General features: G+C 33.9%; 1 protein-coding gene across 1 annotated transcript in view; it reads right to left on the bottom strand.

Moving 5' to 3' along the window:
- LOC143233377 (nephrin-like) overlaps positions 1 to 20,397 on the bottom strand; it is a 113,440-nt gene that overhangs the window by 65,622 nt on the left and 27,421 nt on the right. The window contains exon 2 of the mRNA XM_076469563.1: positions 3,265 to 3,399. Within this exon, the coding sequence (XP_076325678.1) occupies positions 3,265 to 3,399 (135 nt within the window). The remainder of the gene's footprint in view (positions 1 to 3,264; positions 3,400 to 20,397) is intronic.

The following is a 20,397-nucleotide window of genomic DNA, read 5'->3' as shown; positions in this document are numbered from 1 at the left end:
AGATAGTGAACTGAAGATGAGAAACATGAATTGTGAAAGACAGACAGAGACACATTTAACTCAATGATGTTAGATAGTGAACTGAAGATGAGAAACATGAATTGTGAAAGACAGACAGAGACACATTTAACTCAATGATGTTAGATAGTGAACTGGAGATGAGAAACATGAATTGTGAAAGACAGACAGAGACACATTTAACTCAATGATGTTAGATAGTGAACTGGAGATGAGAAACATGAATTGTGAAAGACAGACAGAGACACATTTAACTCAATGATGTTAGATAGTGAACTGGAGATGAGAAACATGAATTGTGAAAGCCAGACAGAGACATATTTAACTCAATGATGTTAGATAGTGAACTGAAGATGAGAAACATGAATTTTGAAAGACAGACAGAGACACATTTAACTCAATGATGTTAGATAGTGAACTGGAGATGAGAAACATGAATTGTTGAAAGACAGACAGAGACACATTTAACTCAATGATGTTAGATAGTGAACTGGAGATGAGAAACATGAATTGTGAAAGACAGACAGAGACACATTTAACTCAATGATGTTAGATAGTGAACTGGAGATGAAAACATGAATTGTGAAAGCCAGACAGAGACACATTTAACTCAATGATGTTAGATAGTGAACTGGAGATGAGAAACATGAATTGTGAAAGACAGACAGAGACACATTTAACTCAATGATGTTAGATAGTGAACTGGAGATGAGAAACATGAATTTTGAAAGACAGACAGAGACACATTTAACTCAATGATGTTAGATAGTGAACTGGAGATGAGAAACATGAATTTTGAAAGACAGACAGAGACACATTTAACTCAATGATGTTAGATAGTGAACTGGAGATGAGAAACATGAATTGTGAAAGACAGACAGAGACACATTTAACTCAATGATGTTAGATAGTGAACTGAAGATGAGAAACATGAATTGTGAAAGACAGACAGAGACACATTTAACTCAATGATGTTAGATAGTGAACTGGAGATGAGAAACATGAATTTTGAAAGACAGACAGAGACACATTTAACTCAATGATGTTAGATAGTGAACTGGAGATGAAAACATGAATTGTGAAAGACAGACAGAGACACATTTAACTCAATGATGTTAGATAGTGAACTGAAGATGAGAAACATGAATTGTGAAAAGACAGACAGAGACACATTTAACTCAATGATGTTAGATAGTGAACTGGAGATGAAAGAAACATGGATAATTTTGATTTAACTCAATGATGTAGATAGTGTGGAATGAACTGTGAAAGACAGACAGAGACACATTTAACTCAATGATGTTAGATAGTGAACTGGAGATGAGAAACATGAATTGTGAAAGACAGACAGAGACACATTTAACTCAATGATGTTAGATAGTGAACTGGAGATGAGAAACATGAATTGTGAAAGACAGACAGAGACACATTTAACTCAATGATGTTAGATAGTGAACTGGAGATGAGAAACATGAATTGTGAAAGACAGACAAAGACACATTTAACTCAATGATGTTAGATAGTGAACTGAAGATGAGAAACATGAATTTTGAAAGACAGACAGAGACACATTTAACTCAATGATGTTAGATAGTGAACTGGAGATGAGAAACATGAATTGTGAAAGACAGACAGAGACACATTTAACTCAATGATGTTAGATAGTGAACTGAAGATGAGAAACATGAATTGTGAAAGACAGACAGAGACACATTTAACTCAATGATGTTAGATAGTGAACTGGAGATGAGAAACATGAATTGTGAAAGACAGACAGAGACACATTTAACTCAATGATGTTAGATAGTGAACTGGAGATGAGAAACATGAATTGTGAAAGACAGACAGAGACACATTTAACTCAATGATGTTAGATAGTGAACTGGAGATGAGAAACATGAATTGTGAAAGACAGACAGAGACACATTTAACTCAATGATGTTAGATAGTGAACTGGAGATGAGAAACATGAATTGAGAGAAACTTTATGCAGGCGGAAAACAATGAAGAACCATATTTATCGACTAACAGAAATAAGAACACCATGAACAGTTCATTGAACGATACTAAGAGATATGCACAACTTTATAGACGAACTGCTCTTTCGTAATCACGTTTTTCACTTTGTAGACGAGAAAGTTGATCTGTATTGGTCTGAAGTGTGGAGACCTGTTGCTGTCCTTCTGAGCGAGTTTCAGTAACACTGAAGGATAACCTTGTTCGACATACTGGATTCTAATAACCGTGTTGTATGAACACTTTCTTCCGAAATAATTTAATATATCCACAACCATAAACCATGGTGAGTCTGCGCTGTTCAAGTGTGACAATTCGCTGTGAACCAAGTGTATATAAGTGTTAGATATGTATGCTATAACATCATAACTAATATTTACGGAGATACCTCAGTATATTTGTATAGACATATCATCCAAATAAAGTAATATTAACTCTCTGTATTAAGCTATGTTTTGTTTATTGCTACTCGTTTTATATTATATCGATAAATTGTTTACTGCATTTGTTATATTTTGACTCACAGTCAGCGTTAAGTTTTCTGTTAGTTACACAATATATCGGCTCGTTAGATACCATATCTGAAATGATATATCATACTTAAGTGCAACATTCATTATTGATATCTGTGATACACTGCCTCTTCCCTCCAACAGTTGCACAAGCATTTCATAAGTATTAATAATATTAGCTTCATTCAAATAATTATGATGGAAGTAAAATAAAAAAATGAAATTTCCTAACATAGATATATGAACATATACACAGAAATGTACGTATATATATATATATATACCTCTGTGTATGTAGTGTGTGTGTATGTCTGTGTGTAGTGTGTGTGTGTGTGTATGTTTGTGTGTCTGTGTGCGTGTGTATGTGTGTATGGCAAAATGTGAAGGTGATAAAATAAAGGCTCTTGGAGACGTTTGTTTGTTTTGTTATCTGTGTTCTACCCACAACGGGTATCGAAGCCCGTTTCTAGCATTATAAGTCCGCAGACATAACATTGTGCCATTAGAGGGCGACTCTTAGAGATGCCTTACCTTTAAAGGTTACAAATAAACTACTCGGTCGGTTTGTAAGGGGTATTTTTCTCCAAATGTTTTATAAATGTATATATGCGCAACTTATTGTGAGTAAAAGAAACTTGACATGCTAAGCCTATTTCATACTCACTTTCTTAAAGATTCAATACCAACAAAGGACTCATTGATTTCAAACTGTACATACCCAAAACGAAACCATCTTTGCTCCACTGTACAGCTCCAGCCTGTTTCTCCACCTCACAATAAATTATAGCTTCCTGTCCTTCAATCACCTCTGTATTACGAGGCTCCACTCGAAAATACTGTTGCTGTCCTTGGCCTGAAAAAAAAAAAAATGCACGTTAACAAGAATATAGAAAGTGTACAAATAATAAAACTGTGTTTATGTAGACAACTAAATCCATATATGCTGGGGATACTTGTGACGAAGTTATTGTTTGTGTTAAATCTCTCGCAAAGCTACTCGAGGGCTATCTGCGCTAACCGACCCTAATTTAGCAGTGTAAGGCTAGAAGAAAGGCAGCTAGTCATCACCACCCACCGCCAAATCTTGGGCTACACTTGTACCAACGAATAGTGGGATTGACCGTCACAATATAACGCCCTCAAGGCTGAAAGGACGAGCATGTTTGGTGCGACGGGGATTTGAATCCGCCACCCTCGAATTACGAGTCGAACGCCTTAACCCATCTGGCCGTGCCGGGCATGACGAAGTTATAAAAGTTTATCTAATATTGTTAACAGTGAGAATTTGTAATTATATCAAAAACGCATTATAATCTTTATAAGAAAAAATGTTAGAAACATGTATTTGATTAGCTACACAGGTTGCCAGTTAGCTTGCTCTGAGCATAAGTTATTGTTAATAAATAGTAAAAAAAGTACTAAAGTATATGATAAACGATCATGATGTTAGTAAAATCACTACATTTGTTTTTCTTATAAAGACGTAATTTTGGCTTTCAGTACAATGTTCTAACAATTTGTTACTGAGCGAGTCCAATAGTACATAAAAACAGAAATAAAAGCTACTGTGAAACCAACGTCTGCTTTGTCTTTTCTTAGTGGCAGAACTGATTTTATCATTGCTAGGGAGAGATGTTAAACCTGAGAAATTAGTGACTGATCCATTAATATACTTACGTAAAAATGATTTCAATTATATCTGTACTGTCGATATATATCAATGAATATTTCTTTGTGTTAGATAAGGAAAACGAACGTCTAATTTGTCTTCTTTTGGCGATTGTTTGTTTTAAAAATTTCACGAGGGCTATCTGCGCTAGCTACCGCTAATTTAGTAGTGTAAGACTAGAGGAAAGACAGCCAGCCATCACCACCCACCGCCAACTCTTGGGCTATTCTTTAACCAACGAATAGTGGGATTGACTGAAAATTATAACGCCCCCACAACTGAAAGGACGAGCATGTTTGGTGTGTTGGAGATTCGAACTCGCGACCCTCGGATGACGAGTTGAGCGCCCCCAATCACCTGGCCATGCACGACCACAAATTCTACTACTACTAGCCGTAATGAAGCCGCAAGAGTGAAACGTCAGTTATAATGTGTTTTTTTTTTAAATCATGATTTTAGGGATTGAAGATCGTTTTGCTATTTTTTTCTTTTGCTCTAATTTTATTATAAAAATATTTTGTTACAACTACGATTGAAACTCTTGGTGAATCAAATGAACTAATACTCTATTATAGCAGTAGAAAGGAGCGTGTATGTTTGTTTCTCTTACAGAGAGTTTAGACAAGAAATGTAAATTGAGAAAAAAACTATTGTTAAATGTTCCTTGGAAACAAGAGATCGGCTGGTACAGTTCGTGGTGAAACGGATGGTTGCCGCCCCTCACGGGTATCGGATTTAATCCTGTGCTTCCCTCAGGGACTGGCACGGCATGTGGCTGTCATTAAACTTTCTTGAAGGAAGACATCTGAGAGACAGGCGGGAAATTCGTACTTTAACGTTGAGTAGGTAAAAACTTTTTCTCACGCCCAAGCCCTCTGATCTCAGAAAAGTGTGGATTGTAAAGATTGGACAGTGGTGAACCCTCTGATCTCAGAAAAGTGTAGATTGTAAAGATTGGACAGTGGTGAACCCTCTGATCTCAGAAAAGTGTAGATTGTAAAGATTGGACAGTGGTGAAACCTCTGATCTCAGAAAAGTGTAGATTGTAAAGATTGGACAGTGGTGAACCCTCTGCTCTCAGAAAAGTGTAGATTGTAAAGATTGGACAGTGGTGAAACCTCTGATCTCAGAAAAGTGTGGATTGTAAAGATTGGACAGTGGTGAACCCTTTGATCTTAGAAAAGTGTGGATTGTAAAGGTTGGACAGTGGTGAACCCTCTGATCTCAGAAAAGTGTGGATTGTAAAGGTTGGACACTGGTGAACCCTCTGATCTCAGAAAAGTGTAGATTGTAAAGATTGGACAGTGGTGAACCCTCTGATCTCAGAAAAGTGTGGATTGTAAAGATTCGACAGTGGTGAACCCTCTGATCTCAGAAAAGTGTAGATTGTAAAGGTTGGACACTGGTGAACCCTCTGATCTCAGAAAAGTGTAGATTGTAAAGATTGGACAGTGGTGAACCCTCTGCTCTCAGAAAAGTGTAGATTGTAAAGATTGGACAGTGGTGAACCCTCTGATCTCAGAAAAGTGTGGATTGTAAAGATTCGACAGTGGTGAACCCTCTGATCTCAGAAAAGTGTAGATTGTAAAGGTTGGACACTGGTGAACCCTCTGATCTCAGAAAAGTGTAGATTGTAAAGATTGGACAGTGGTGAACCCTCTGCTCTCAGAAAATTGTAGATTGTAAAGATTGGACAGTGGTGAACCCTCTGCTCTCAGAAAAGTGTAGATTGTAAAGATTGGACAGTGGTGAACCCTCTGATCTCAGAAAAGTGTAGATTGTAAAGATTGGACAGTGGTGAACCCTCTGATCTCAGAAAAGTGTGGATTGTAAAGATTCGACAGTGGTGAAACCTCTGATCTCAGAAAAGTGTAGATTGTAAAGATTCGACAGTGATGAACCCTCTGATCTCAGAAAAGTATAGATTGTAAAGATTGGACAGTGGTGAACCCTCTGATCTCAGAAAAGTGTAGATTGTAAAGATTCGATAGTGATGAACCCTCTGATCTCAGAAAAGTGTAGATTGTAAAGATTAGACAGTGGTGAACCCTCTGATCCTAGAAAAGTGTAGATTGTAAAGATTCGACAGTGATGAACCCTCTGATCTCAGAAAAGTGTGGATTGTAAAGATTCGACAGTTTTGAATTTTCTAACCAACCAATCACAGATATGAATAATTATTTGTTTCAGATTGTTACAACATATATGTATCTGAATTACCAGAGTCATTTTTTTTGTGAGTTGGTCAATCATCGTTCGCTGTTTCGAATCTCCGTCACACGAAACATGCTCGCAGTTCCAGCCGTGGGGAAGTAATATGTCTTGGTCAATCCCAATATTCGCTGGTAAAAAGAGTAGACCAAGCGTTAGCGGTGATGGCTAGCTGTCTTCCTTCTAGTTTTTTACTGCTAAATTAGAGACGACTAGCGCAGCTAGCCTTCGTGTAGCTTTGCGCGAAATTCACACCAAACCAAATCAAGCCAATATATGATTTTAATGACAACAGATATATGGGTATTAATCCACCAAACAGTAAAATGAAGCATTTTAATCATAAACTGTATATTATACCTTTAGTATTACTGTAATTACTGTGGTACACCATGAAATTAAGGGTAAAATATCCTATTTGTATCTATGATTAGCTTTCATTTTAAAATTTCCAGGACGTTAAACAAACCCGTTTTCTTTAAAAGCAGAACTAAGAGGGGGTAGAAAACAAAGTGACCCAAATATACACAATGCGTGTTACTTTGCTTTTTGTAACACAGGAAACACCTTAAGAGGATATATTTGTATGTGTTCATAACCCATCAAGCCACATATTAAGAGATGTCATATAAAGCTTATTTTCTATATGAAACTCTAGAAAGTTTTCTGACTGATAGTACTGTACATAATATAAAACGAAGCTGAAATCATGTAAGAGGAAAACCGATTTTAAACACAAAATGTAAACATATATATATAATTAAATATATAATTTATGAATAATGTCCATTTCAAAATCACAAGCTGTTAGCTTCTTCATAAATTCGAAGTTAATTGTTTGTTTAATGTCAGAGGAGATTGTAGACAAGTGCATGTCAGAGGCCACAATTACTAAACCTTATTGTACAGATATTAAGTTTCAATCAATATCTTTCCATATATATATATATAGTCTAGTAACAAATAAAGTACGTTCTTTATAATTTTAATATTTTGTTGTTATACACCAGAAGAACAAAATTAATTATACAAACATTATGTGACTTCATTTTTTTTTTCTTTTTGTGCTTGCAATCGAACACAAAAGCCACGCACTGCGCTCCACACATCACGGGTATTAAGTTGTATCTGTGCAACTTGTGGACTGTAATTTAATGGTTTGGTTTGAATTTTGCGCAAAGCTAAAGGAGAACTACCAGCGCTAGCCGTCCCTAATTTCGCAGTGTAAGACTAGAGGGAAGACAGCACCACCCACCACAAATGAATAGTGGGGTTGACCGACACACTATAACACTCTCAAAACTGAAAGTGCGAGCATGTTTGGTGTGACGGAGATATGAACCCGCCCCCTCGCATTACAAATCGAGTGCCTTAATCACCTGGCCATTTTATCGAGTCGAGTGTTAATAACTGATTCTTGAGAAATAGTCTGATGGAAACAAAAAAATTTCAAAGGTTTGAATTTTTGTTTGGCATACACTAATTTCTACACGAGGCAGAACTTCTTAGTGTTAACATTTATGTTTGGTCTGCTGTTTTCATTAACAATAAACACAGAAAATCAGTTGTGATGTGTGGTTTATTATTTATAAACAGGGAAGTTTTATTTATGTGGAAGAAATAAAACCAAAACTGGATCTCACAAAACTATATACTTTTGTTTATAAGATAAACGTGTAAATACGTCCATCGCGCTGTTTTTGTTTATTGTAATTGTGAACGAAACATGTAAAACATTTTAGTTATTTTTGAAACGAGTATTAATTTTCGAAGCACACTGATGTTCAACATAATTGCTATATGTTAACAAAGATTATTTAAAGCCTGACAAACGTCATTAGGAACATTATTTTATTATTTTACACTTATCAGATTTTCCACTGGCCACTAAAATACTGGAGCATATTAAACTTTAAATGTGTTCCAATAGCATCATTATCAGCCATTGTTGTTTGACTCAGCCTGTTATTATAACGTATTGGAAAAGAGTTTAATACCATAATGTAGTTCCATTAAGTATGGTTAGCTTCGTATCTGCTTTTCACCTCACTCACTATGGAATATAAGTTAACGATATTTTGTTCGCTAGCGTATAAATTTAAACATACACACGATATGTCATTAATTATAATGAGTATTTTGTAATACAAGTACACCTATATCTAGATATATCCAAAATACTATCAAATAACCTAAGAGAGAAAATCGTGCGAGCCCGATGCTTCACTAGTTACTGTTGGTAACAGCTGAATATTACCTGCGAGATTGATATCCATTTATACAACCTTCGTGATTGCTGACATAGTATAAACACGAGATTTACGGTTTCGAAATGTAGCTTTTATTGGTTCCATGGTATTACTGGTGGTAGACCTGGAGCAGGCCATCAACCAATCACAGATTATTTATAAATAGTAAAGAAAATAAATATTAATAAGTTCATAGATAAAATAACAAAAAATATTCCTTGATGTGGAAGCAAGGGCAACCAGCTTTGTGAATAATAATTAATAATAATAATAATATATTGTAAAAGTTTAGTTTTGATATTCGGTATTTGAAAGGACTAAGTCGTAGCATTAGTATGAAAATAACCACTGTCAAACTGAACATTTTGTGTTATAGTATTTGAAATGACCAATAGGTGACACTCTTCCATTTTGGTAACTTTGGATCAGAATGCTGTCGTAATAATTAAGAAATTCCACTTGTCCTTTCCACTAATGAATCTATTTATATACACATAACACATGGCACTGACTAGGTTAAAAACGGTAGAAGTACAGTTGTTGTCACTTAACATAACGGTATCATTATACGTACGTAAGCCCATATAGCGCATGTGTTCTCTTGGCTATATTGGTATTTAAACGTTGTTATAAGGGTCTGTTTTGTCTAATTAAACTGAAGTAACTGTGCGGGTTAAATAAATACTTGTACAGTTTTAATTTGATTTATTTGGAATCAATTCGCCATACTATTAAGAACGCTTGCAATCTATTGTGAAATATACGACAGTCAGTGTTTCTTGTAGGTGACTAATCAAACACGATTGTTTTAAGAACAAAACACGATAATTAGTTTATGTTACCCAGGACTAGTACCAGCAACATAATTGTAATCACACAATAACCTTCAATATTGTTAACAATAAAACAAAACAAGTAAAACTACAATAATTATCCAACAATATCAAGTGAATTGATTATTTCCTTGCGATGTTGAGCCACTAGTTTAAGTCATGCAGGAACGAAAATACATATAACCATAGCTACGGTATATATAAATTCATACAATGACTTTAGAACAGATTGCAGTATTCACTACGGAATATATACTTTCATACAATAACTTTAGAACAGATTGCAGTATTTACTACGGTATATATACTTTCATACAATAACTTTAGAACAGATTGCAGTATTCACTACGGAATATATACTTTCATACAATAACTTTAGAACAGATTGCAGTATTTACTACGGTATATATACTTTCAAACAATAACTTTAAAACAGATTGCAGTATTTACTACGGTATATATACTTTCAAACAATAACTTTAAAACAGATTGCAGTATTCACTACGATATATATACTTTCATACAATAACTTTAAAACAGATTGCAGTATTCACTACGGTATATATACTTTCATACAATAACTTTAAAACAGATTGCAGTATTCACTACGATATATATACTTTCATACAATAACTTTGAAACAGATTGCAGTATTCACTACGGTATATATACTTTCATACAATAACTTTAAAACAGATTGCAGTATTCACTACGGTATATATACTTTCATACAATAACTTTAAAACAGATTGCAGTATTCACTACGGTATATATACTTTCATACAATAACTTTAGAACAGATTGCAGTATTCACTACGGTATATATACTTTCATACAATAACTTTAAAACAGATTGCAGTATTCACTACGGTATTCTTTCATACAATAACTTTACAGGCAGTATTCATACGGTATATATTTTCATACAATAACTTTAAAACAGATTGCAGTATTCACTACGGTATATATACTTTCATACAATAACTTTAAAACAGATTGCAGTATTCACTACGGTATATATACTTTCATACAATAACTTTAAAACAGATTGCAGTATTCACTACGGTATATATACTTTACAATACAATAACTTTATATATACAGATTGCAGTATTCACTACGGTATATATACTTTCATACAATAACTTTAAAACAGATTGCAGTATTCACTACGGTATATATACTTTCATACAATAACTTTAAAACAGATTGCAGTATTCACTACGGTATATATACTTTCATACAATAACTTTAAAACAGATTGCAGTATTCACTACGGTATATATATACTTTTAAAACATACAATAACTTTAACAATAACTTTAAAACAGATTGCAGGTATTCACTACGGTATATATACTTTCATACAATAACTTTAAAACAGATTGCAGTATTCACTACGGTATATATACTTTCATACAATAACTTTAAAACAGATTGCAGTATTCACTACGGTATATATACTTTCATACAATAACTTTAAAACAGATTGCAGTATTCACTACGGTATATATACTTTCATACAATAACTTTAAAACAGATTGCAGTATTCACTACGGTATATATACTTTCATACAATAACTTTAAAACAGATTGCAGTATTCACTACGGTATATATACTTTCATACAATAACTTTAAAACAGATTGCAGTATTCACTACGGTATATATACTTTCATACAATAACTTTAAAACAGATTGCAGTATTCACTACGGTATATATACTTTCATACAATAACTTTAAAACAGATTGCAGTATTCACTACGGTATATATACTTTCATACAATAACTTTAAAACAGATTGCAGTATTCACTACGGTATATATACTTTCATACAATAACTTTAAAACAGATTGCAGTATTCACTACGGTATATATACTTTCATACAATAACTTTAAAACAGATTGCAGTATTCACTACGGTATATATACTTTCATACAATAACTTTAAAACAGATTGCAGTATTCACTACGGTATATATACTTTCATACAATAACTTTAAAACAGATTGCAGTATTCACTACGGTATATATACTTTCATACAATAACTTTAAAACAGATTGCAGTATTCACTACGGTATATATACTTTCATACAATAACTTTAAAACAGATTGCAGTATTCACTACGGTATATATACTTTCATACAATAACTTTAAAACAGATTGCAGTATTCACTACGGTATATATACTTTCATACAATAACTTTAAAACAGATTGCAGTATTCACTACGGTATATATACTTTCATACAATAACTTTAAAACAGATTGCAGTATTCACTACGGTATATATACTTTCATACAATAACTTTAAAACAGATTGCAGTATTCACTACGGTATATATACTTTCATACAATAACTTTAAAACAGATTGCAGTATTCACTACGGTATATATACTTTCATACAATAACTTTAAAACAGATTGCAGTATTCACTACGGTATATATACTTTCATACAATAACTTTAAAACAGATTGCAGTATTCACTACGGTATATATACTTTCATACAATAACTTTAAAACAGATTGCAGTATTCACTACGGTATATATACTTTCATACAATAACTTTAAAACAGATTGCAGTATTCACTACGGTATATATACTTTCATACAATAATTTAAAACAGATTGCAGTATTCACTACGGTATATATACTTTCATACAATAACTTTAAAACAGATTGCAGTATTCACTACGGTATATATACTTTCATACAATAACTTTAAAACAGATTGCAGTATTCACTACGGTATATATACTTTCATACAATAACTTTAGAACAGATTGCAGTATTCACTACGGTATATATACTTTCATACAATAACTTTAAAACAGATTGCAGTATTCACTACGGTATATATACTTTCATACAATAACTTTAAAACAGATTGCAGTATTCACTACGGTATATATACTTTCATACAATAACTTTAGAACAGATTGCAGTATTCACTACGGTATATATACTTTCATACAATAATTTAAAACAGATTGCAGTATTCACTACGGTATATATACTTTCATACAATAATTTAAAACAGATTGCAGTATTCACTACGGTATATATACTTTCATACAATAACTTTAAAACAGATTGCAGTATTCACTACGGTATATATACTTTCATACAATAACTTTAAAACAGATTGCAGTATTCACTACGGTATATATACTTTCATACAATAACTTTAAAACAGATTGCAGTATTCACTACGGTATATATACTTTCATACAATAACTTTAGAACAGATTGCAGTATTCACTACGGTATATATACTTTCATACAATAATTTAGAACAGATTGCAGTATTCACTACGGTATATATACTTTGATACAATAACTTTAAAACAGATTGCAGTATTCACTACGGTATATATACTTTCATACAATAACTTTAAAACAGATTGCAGTATTCACTACGGTATATATACTTTCATACAATAACTTTGAAACAGATTGCAGTATTTACTACGGTATATATACTTTCATACAATAACTTTAGAACAGATTGCAGTATTCACTACGGTATATATACTTTCATACAATAACTTTAGAACAGATTGCAGTATTCACTACGGTATATATACTTTCATACAATAATTTTAAAACAGATTGCAGTATTCACTACGGTATATATACTTTCATACAATAACTTTAAAACAGATTGCAGTATTCACTACGGTATATATACTTTCATACAATAACTTTAAAACAGATTGCAGTATTCACTACGGTATATATACTTTCATACAATAACTTTAGAACAGATTGCAGTATTCACTACGGTATATATACTTTCATACAATAACTTTAGAACAGATTGCAGTATTCACTACGGTATATATACTTTCATACAATAACTTTAGAACTAATTGCAGTATTCACTACGGTATATATAATTTCATACAATAACTTTAAAACAGATTGCAGTATTCACTACGGTATATATACTTTCATACAATAATTTAGAACAGATTGCAGTATTCACTACGGTATATATACTTTCATGCAATAACTTTAGAACAGATTGCATTATTCACTACGGTATATATACTTTCATACAATAACTTTAGAACAGATTGCAGTATTCACTACGATATATATACTTTCAAACAATAACTTTGAAACAGATTGCAGTATTCACTACGGTATATATACTTTCATACAATAACTTTAGAACAGATTACAGTATTCACTACGATATATATACTTTCAAACAATAACTTTGAAACAGATTGCAGTATTCACTACGGTATATATACTTTCAAACAATAACTTAAGAACAGATTGCAGTATTCACTACGGTATATATACTTTCATACAATAACTTTAAAACAGATTGCAGTATTCACTACGGTATATATACTTTCATACAATAACTTTAAAACAGATTGCAGTATTCACTACGATATATATACTTTCAAACAATAACTTTGAAACAGATTGCAGTATTCACTACGGTATATATACTTTCATACAATAACTTAAGAACATATTGCAGTATTCACTACGGTATATATACTTTGATACAATAACTTTAGAACTAATTGCAGTATTCACCTTTTGCTTATATTTTGGTGAGATGTTGTTGTTGTTGTTTTGAGTTAAGCACAAAGCTACACAATGGGCTATCTGTGCTCTGCCCACCACGGGTATCGAAACCCGGTTTTTAGCGTTGTAAGTCCGCAGACATACCGCTGAGTCACTGGGGGGCATTTTGTTGAAAAGAAATGTTTCACGTAGATATTAATAATATGTGTCTTAGTAAGAGTTGACTCTGAAAACGTCTTTTCCGTACACTGATGTCTGCTTAATAGATGGCCCGGCATGGCCAGGTTGTTAAGGCACTCGACTCGTAATCCGAGAGCCGTGGGTTCGAATTCCCGTCACACTAAACATGTTCGTCCTTCCAGCCGTGGTGGCGTAATATTGTTACGGTCAATCCCACTATTCGCTGGTAAAAGAGCAACCCAAGAGTTTGCTGTGGGTGGTGATGACTAGCTGTCTTTCCTCTAGTCTTTCATTGATAGATTAAGGATGGCTAGCGCAAACAGCACTCGTCTAGCTTTGCGCGAAATTCGAAACAAACCAAACCACGGGCTATATGCTATAGCCGTCCCTAATTTTAAATTGGTAGAATACGGAGGGAAGATGGCAGGTCAACACAAATAACCATCAGTTCTTGGGTAACTCCTTAACAAAAAAAAATAATGGGGTTGATCAGTTAGGCAACTGATATTTTTGTTAATTTGTTTCTTGGACCTAGAGATTACAGCCCTGAATTTGCAATCTGTGGGTCACAGGATCAAAATGACAAAAAATAGTAGTTACGTTCAGGTGAGAAACAATGAAACAATGGCATTGTCCATAATCCGACTGAAAGGTCCAAGGCAAACCACAATGAACGTTACTTTGAAGATCGCATGCTATTTTATATTCTTTCACTGGTTTTAACAGCTGTTCCTCATTGGCTTTTTTTAATACAAGCTATGGATTAAACTATCTTCTTATATTTCATGTGAAGGCCGTGAGAAAGTAAAAATAAAATAAAAAACTGATTTGACTCATTTGATTATTCCAAAAATAAATAAAAATAGCTTTAATTTTATTTCACGTATCTAATTAATAATTAAAGATAAACCTTATTAAAATATAGTCTACAGTCTACATGAATTTTGGTAGAGGATTCACGTTCATCTGGAAAATTCACACGCTGTTTGTTACTATTGTTCACCCGTACATTTGAAGAAAGTTGCAATCGAATACGCCAGATCCTAAAAGAAGTGAGCTCTTTAGTTGTGTCACGAACATTATATATTTTATAATCCACAGTTCACCCGTACTTTCAGAATACGTCTGATACATATAATGAGCACATGCTTCTGTGTCAAAAAGATTTTTCTCGTGCAGGAAATAAACATACTTGCCAATTATGATGTATTTTATTTTGTTTTAATGTAAAGCTAACCATTGAGCTATTTGCGTTCTATCCACTGGGGGGATTAGAACCACGGATTTTAGCGTTATAAATTCATAATCTTACAGCGAATCTACCGAGGGATTCTTACTTAAGACTCTTAAAAATACCAAAACCAAATTAATTAAGTCATTCTATAGCAAAGTTTTCTTTTCTTGCAAAATTGAAAATATTCACTGAAATAAATATTAAAGAAACACAATACGTGAAACATAAGAAATCATACGCTATTGTTTCTATTTAATTATATCAACGATTATCTGTTACTCTTACAGATGCAAGCTAATTAACTTATTGCAAAGAACGATTTAAATATTTTATTAATTTGAAACAAAAGACTTGGTTATTAATGGAAAAAGGTACAGTACCTCATATGGAAATATGTACAATGTACTATACAATACAGAGTTATATTTAATCATAAGTTACGAGTGAATAGAATACAGTAATATGGAAATAAAAAAAAATCAAGTTAAACGTATCACATTTTTGAACTTTTGTTTTAATTAATTAATTAATTTGTCTTAAAAACTAGCTTACTTGTTTGTTTTTTTTACTATGATTGAAAGGATTGGATTACACAATGTTTGCTCGCTTGAATTATTATTATAAAAGTGTAATAAGAATGTTAAATAAAAACCTGAAGTTACACATTATAAAAAATTAAAATGAATTTAATACAAAACACAAACTTAGTGTTTTAATACGAAGAGCGCAGTGTTATATTATAATCATAAGATTCCATCAAACCTTTAAAGTGTACATATTGTATAATAATATCCATGTTTACTATAGTTACTTACACGACATAAACCATTCAGTATATTGAGAATTGAGGGTGGGAAGAAATGTATTAATCGTTGCAAAAGCGCTGCCTATTTTCATGGACTCGACATTTCACAGGAACAAACCACTGGGGATTAGGTTTGGTTCATCATCGGTTCAAAGATCAAGAGTACCAGAACGTACCATTTAAGGTCTGAAATATCAGTTAAAGGGCGTTCGTGGTGCAACGCTTACCGTTTTGGTTTTCATGCACGAGTAACGTCAGCGTACTTACCGGCTCTTGTACGGTAATGTATATTATTATAATATTTTCAAACTAGGGCTGTAAGTGATAGACGCTAAGAACAGTCGCGGTACTGCAAACATACCCCATCTTTAACCATCTGTAAAACACCCCATCCCATTCATGTCGTCTGTCATTAATCTGTGCATTTACTCAGACCAATTATAAATACATGTCAGCAATTTTACTGCTCTGTTCTCCGTGTGTGTTAAGATTTATAATATTTAGAATGGTGTTGTGTCCTAAATATTGGCTACACCTCCCTTCTTGTTTTGTACTTCTGTTATGGTTGTCATTACATAATTCTGAATTATCTTAAAGTTTTTTTGTCCGGCACACTTTGAAACCTGTTATGGACGTTGAGGCTTCCATAAGAAAACCTAGATTGTGCGTTAATGTTTACATTTTTCTTCCAGTATAACTGAATTCAAACGGTAACATGAAGAGCATTTAATATTGTGTTGTTTTCTTTCAGCAAGATCTTCTTAACAGACAAGTTCTGTAAGAACTCTGGACTTTGCTGAATTGAACACGTTTTTTCGCAATTATTCTCACGTTTAAGTATCACATTAGTTTTATCATACATGGGTGATCAAATTATTTTTGAAGTGTGGTTTTATATCAGGAGCCTCTTATAATAAAAGACTGGCTGATTATATACTGAAGTATCTTAATTTTCGCTCAAAGCTGTACAGTAGCTATTTATGAATAGTCAGTCTCTGACTTTGAATTGACAATCTAGAGGGAAAGCAGCTCAAGAAAACACACTCACACCAAACACAACGCAACGTTTCATCTCTAACTCAAAAGGACCGACATGGCCACGGGGGTTCAGGCGTTCGACTAGTAACCTGAGGGTTGCGATTTTGCATCCCGGTTGCATCAAACATGTTTGCCCTTTCAGCCGTGGGGGCATTATGATGTGACGGTTAATCCCACTATTCGTTGGTAAAGGAGTAGCCCAAGAGTTGGCGGTGGGTGGTGATGACTAGCTGCCTTCCCTCTAGTCTTACACCTCTAGATTAGGGATGGCTAGCGCAGATAGCCCTCGTTTAGCTTTGCGCGAAATTAAAAACCAATAAACCAAACCAAGACAACAGCACCCACTGTAACTATAGGGACACCCTTGTCTCATTGAATTGTGGGATATGACTGTCACTCTAATGGCGCACTCACAGCTGTAAAGCATGACGTGCATTTCTGCGGTAAAAAAACAAACACAAACTGTTAACCTTCGAATTTACACCACGAGAATGCCAATATTTAAGCTGCAACCGGCCCTACTGTATTATTACCCTTCTAATTATGTTTTAAAATATTTCTACAAACCGTATTTGACTGTTCATTGAAGAGGACATTTATTCATTTGTTTGTTTGTAGTTAAACATGAAGCTAAACGAACTGTCTGTGGTACGCACACCACAGGTATCGAAACTTAATTCTTAAAGATTTATTCTTAAACATTCAAACTGAAAACATTTGCTAATGATGTAGCAACGGATTCATTAATCAATAGCTTAAACATTGTCCCTATGTAATGGTTATTTGATAGTATAAATAAAACTCAATAGCCTAAACATTGTCCCTATGTAATGGTTATTTGGTAGTATAAATAAAACACATTTAAGCTTAACCTTTGATTTTACTACAAGTTAAAGTGCAAAATATGATTAACAATTACAAGTACAGAGTTTTCAACTTACAAATATTAGTCTTAAGTAAAACATCTAACAACAATTTGTTTTCTGGTGTTCATTCTGTATTAGTAAGTACAGAGTTTTGAACCAGTTTTACTTATGAATATTAGTTTTCAAACACACAGTGTATAAATCAAGGCTAACTGATTTATCGAGATTACGTGCTTGAAAGTCGTAAGAGCAGGAAACATAAAGATGGAATCACAAAGTGTTAATTAATGGAATGTGAGAACGTTTCTGTATGGGCAGTAGCAGCTGACTGAGATACATCTCGACGTTTCGGATAACTTAATTTTCTCGGTTTCAAAAGCTTCGTCATACATCGCAGATACACGACCTAAACCACCCATCAAAGTTAATAATTGATGATGTTCTAAGCAAAGAGTCGGCGAATACTTGTGTTTGTGTTTCCTTATAATGTTATACAGACACTTATATATATTAATAAAATAGTTACATACAGAGCCCATTTTTATTTTATCTGATTTTTTTTTTTTTTTTCTTAACTCACTATACTTTGATTACCAGTCAGCTCTTAAGACATATCTTGGCAATAAATATCAGGGTGTCTGATAAAAATGTATATTTTTCAAGAGTATCTGTCTTAATTATGAATTTGTTTTGTTTTCTTACTTTCTTTATGTCTTACAATTGTTTTGTTTTGTTTTGGAATTTCGCACAAAGCTACTCGAGGGCTATCTGTGCTAGCCGTCCCTAATTTAGCAGTGTAAGACTAGAGGGAAGGCAGCTAGTCATCACTACCCACCGCCAACTCTTGGGCTACTCTTTTACCAACGAATAGTGGAATTGACCGTCACATTATAACGCCCCAACGGCTGGGAGGGCGAGCATGTTTGGCGCGACCGGGATGCGAACCCGCGACCCTCAGATTACGAGTCGCACGCCTTAACACGCTGGGCCATGCCGGGCCTTATGTCTTACAACCAGACCAAAATATATTGGCGTCTAAATATGTTATATATTACTAATTATACAAAACATGTATTAAATTACTTCTACTGCTTTTAAACCTTCTGGTTTGCTGGAGAAAGTCAAGAAAAATTCGGTAAACACATAAAATACATTGGCAGATGTCTATATTACAGAGTTTTGGCTTTAATGGATTGCGCCTGTCTGTTTAAGAGTTACCTTTTCTGTAAATAAATTTACGGAAACAAACAATACGGCCATGAGACGTTCTGGAATATATCTATGCTTTAGAGTATTGGGTTTAATGGATTGCTCCTGCTTGTTTCTGAAGTAAATGAACGATTCGGCTCCTAAAATATCCTTGAAACGATACATACTTTTTGTAGAATTTACACTTTAATGGATTGTTCCTGCATGTTCTAGATTTCTAAAATATCCTAGAAAGAAAATATATGTAGACTGTTGTAAATTGTTCGCCACAAATGTTTTATATTTAACATAGTTGGTTGTTACGTATACCTTATTGTTTTGACACTAATCTGGTTCACTGGTTAGTTAAGAAATGTGTCGGTAGGTGCACAAATTAACATCACTTCAATCCTTGTCTGACTTTAAAAAGTAGTATTAGTTCAAACGATGGAACACTCTTTCTTCCAGTTTGTGTTTACAGAGTAAAGCTACACAATAGGCTATCTGCGCTGTGTCTACTGCAGGTATCGAACCCGTATATTTAACGTTATAAATACTCAAGTTTATCGTTGAGTCACAAGGTTTTGTTTTTTAAAGAATTAATCATGTCATTTAGAGTGATTCGGAGAGGAACTTCAGAAATAAAGGCTCATAATATTGCTTTCATCCTGAAAATAGTGTGTGTTAATTCAATAAGAATAGGCCCGGCATGGCCTAGCGCGTAAGGCGTGCGACTCGTAATCCGAGGGTCGCGGGTTCGCGCCCGCGTCGCGCTAAACATGCTCGCCCTCCCAGCCGTGGGGGTGTATAATGTGACGGTCAATCCCACTATTCGTTGGTAAAGAGTAGCCCAAGAGTTGGCGGTGGGTGGTGATGACTAGCTGCCTTCCCTCTAGTCTTACACTGCTAAATTAGGGACGGCTAGCACAGATAGCCCTCGAGTAGCTTTGTGCGAAATTTCCAAACAAACAAACAAACAAACAAACAATCAATAAGAATAACTCGTAATCCGAGGGTCGCGG

This window comes from Tachypleus tridentatus, chromosome 12 (genome assembly GCF_004210375.1).
Source record: "Tachypleus tridentatus isolate NWPU-2018 chromosome 12, ASM421037v1, whole genome shotgun sequence".
NCBI classification, from domain to species: domain Eukaryota; kingdom Metazoa; phylum Arthropoda; class Merostomata; order Xiphosura; family Limulidae; genus Tachypleus; species Tachypleus tridentatus.
Note: the sequence above shows the minus strand (reverse complement) of the source record. Positions and strands in the feature narration are given on the sequence as shown.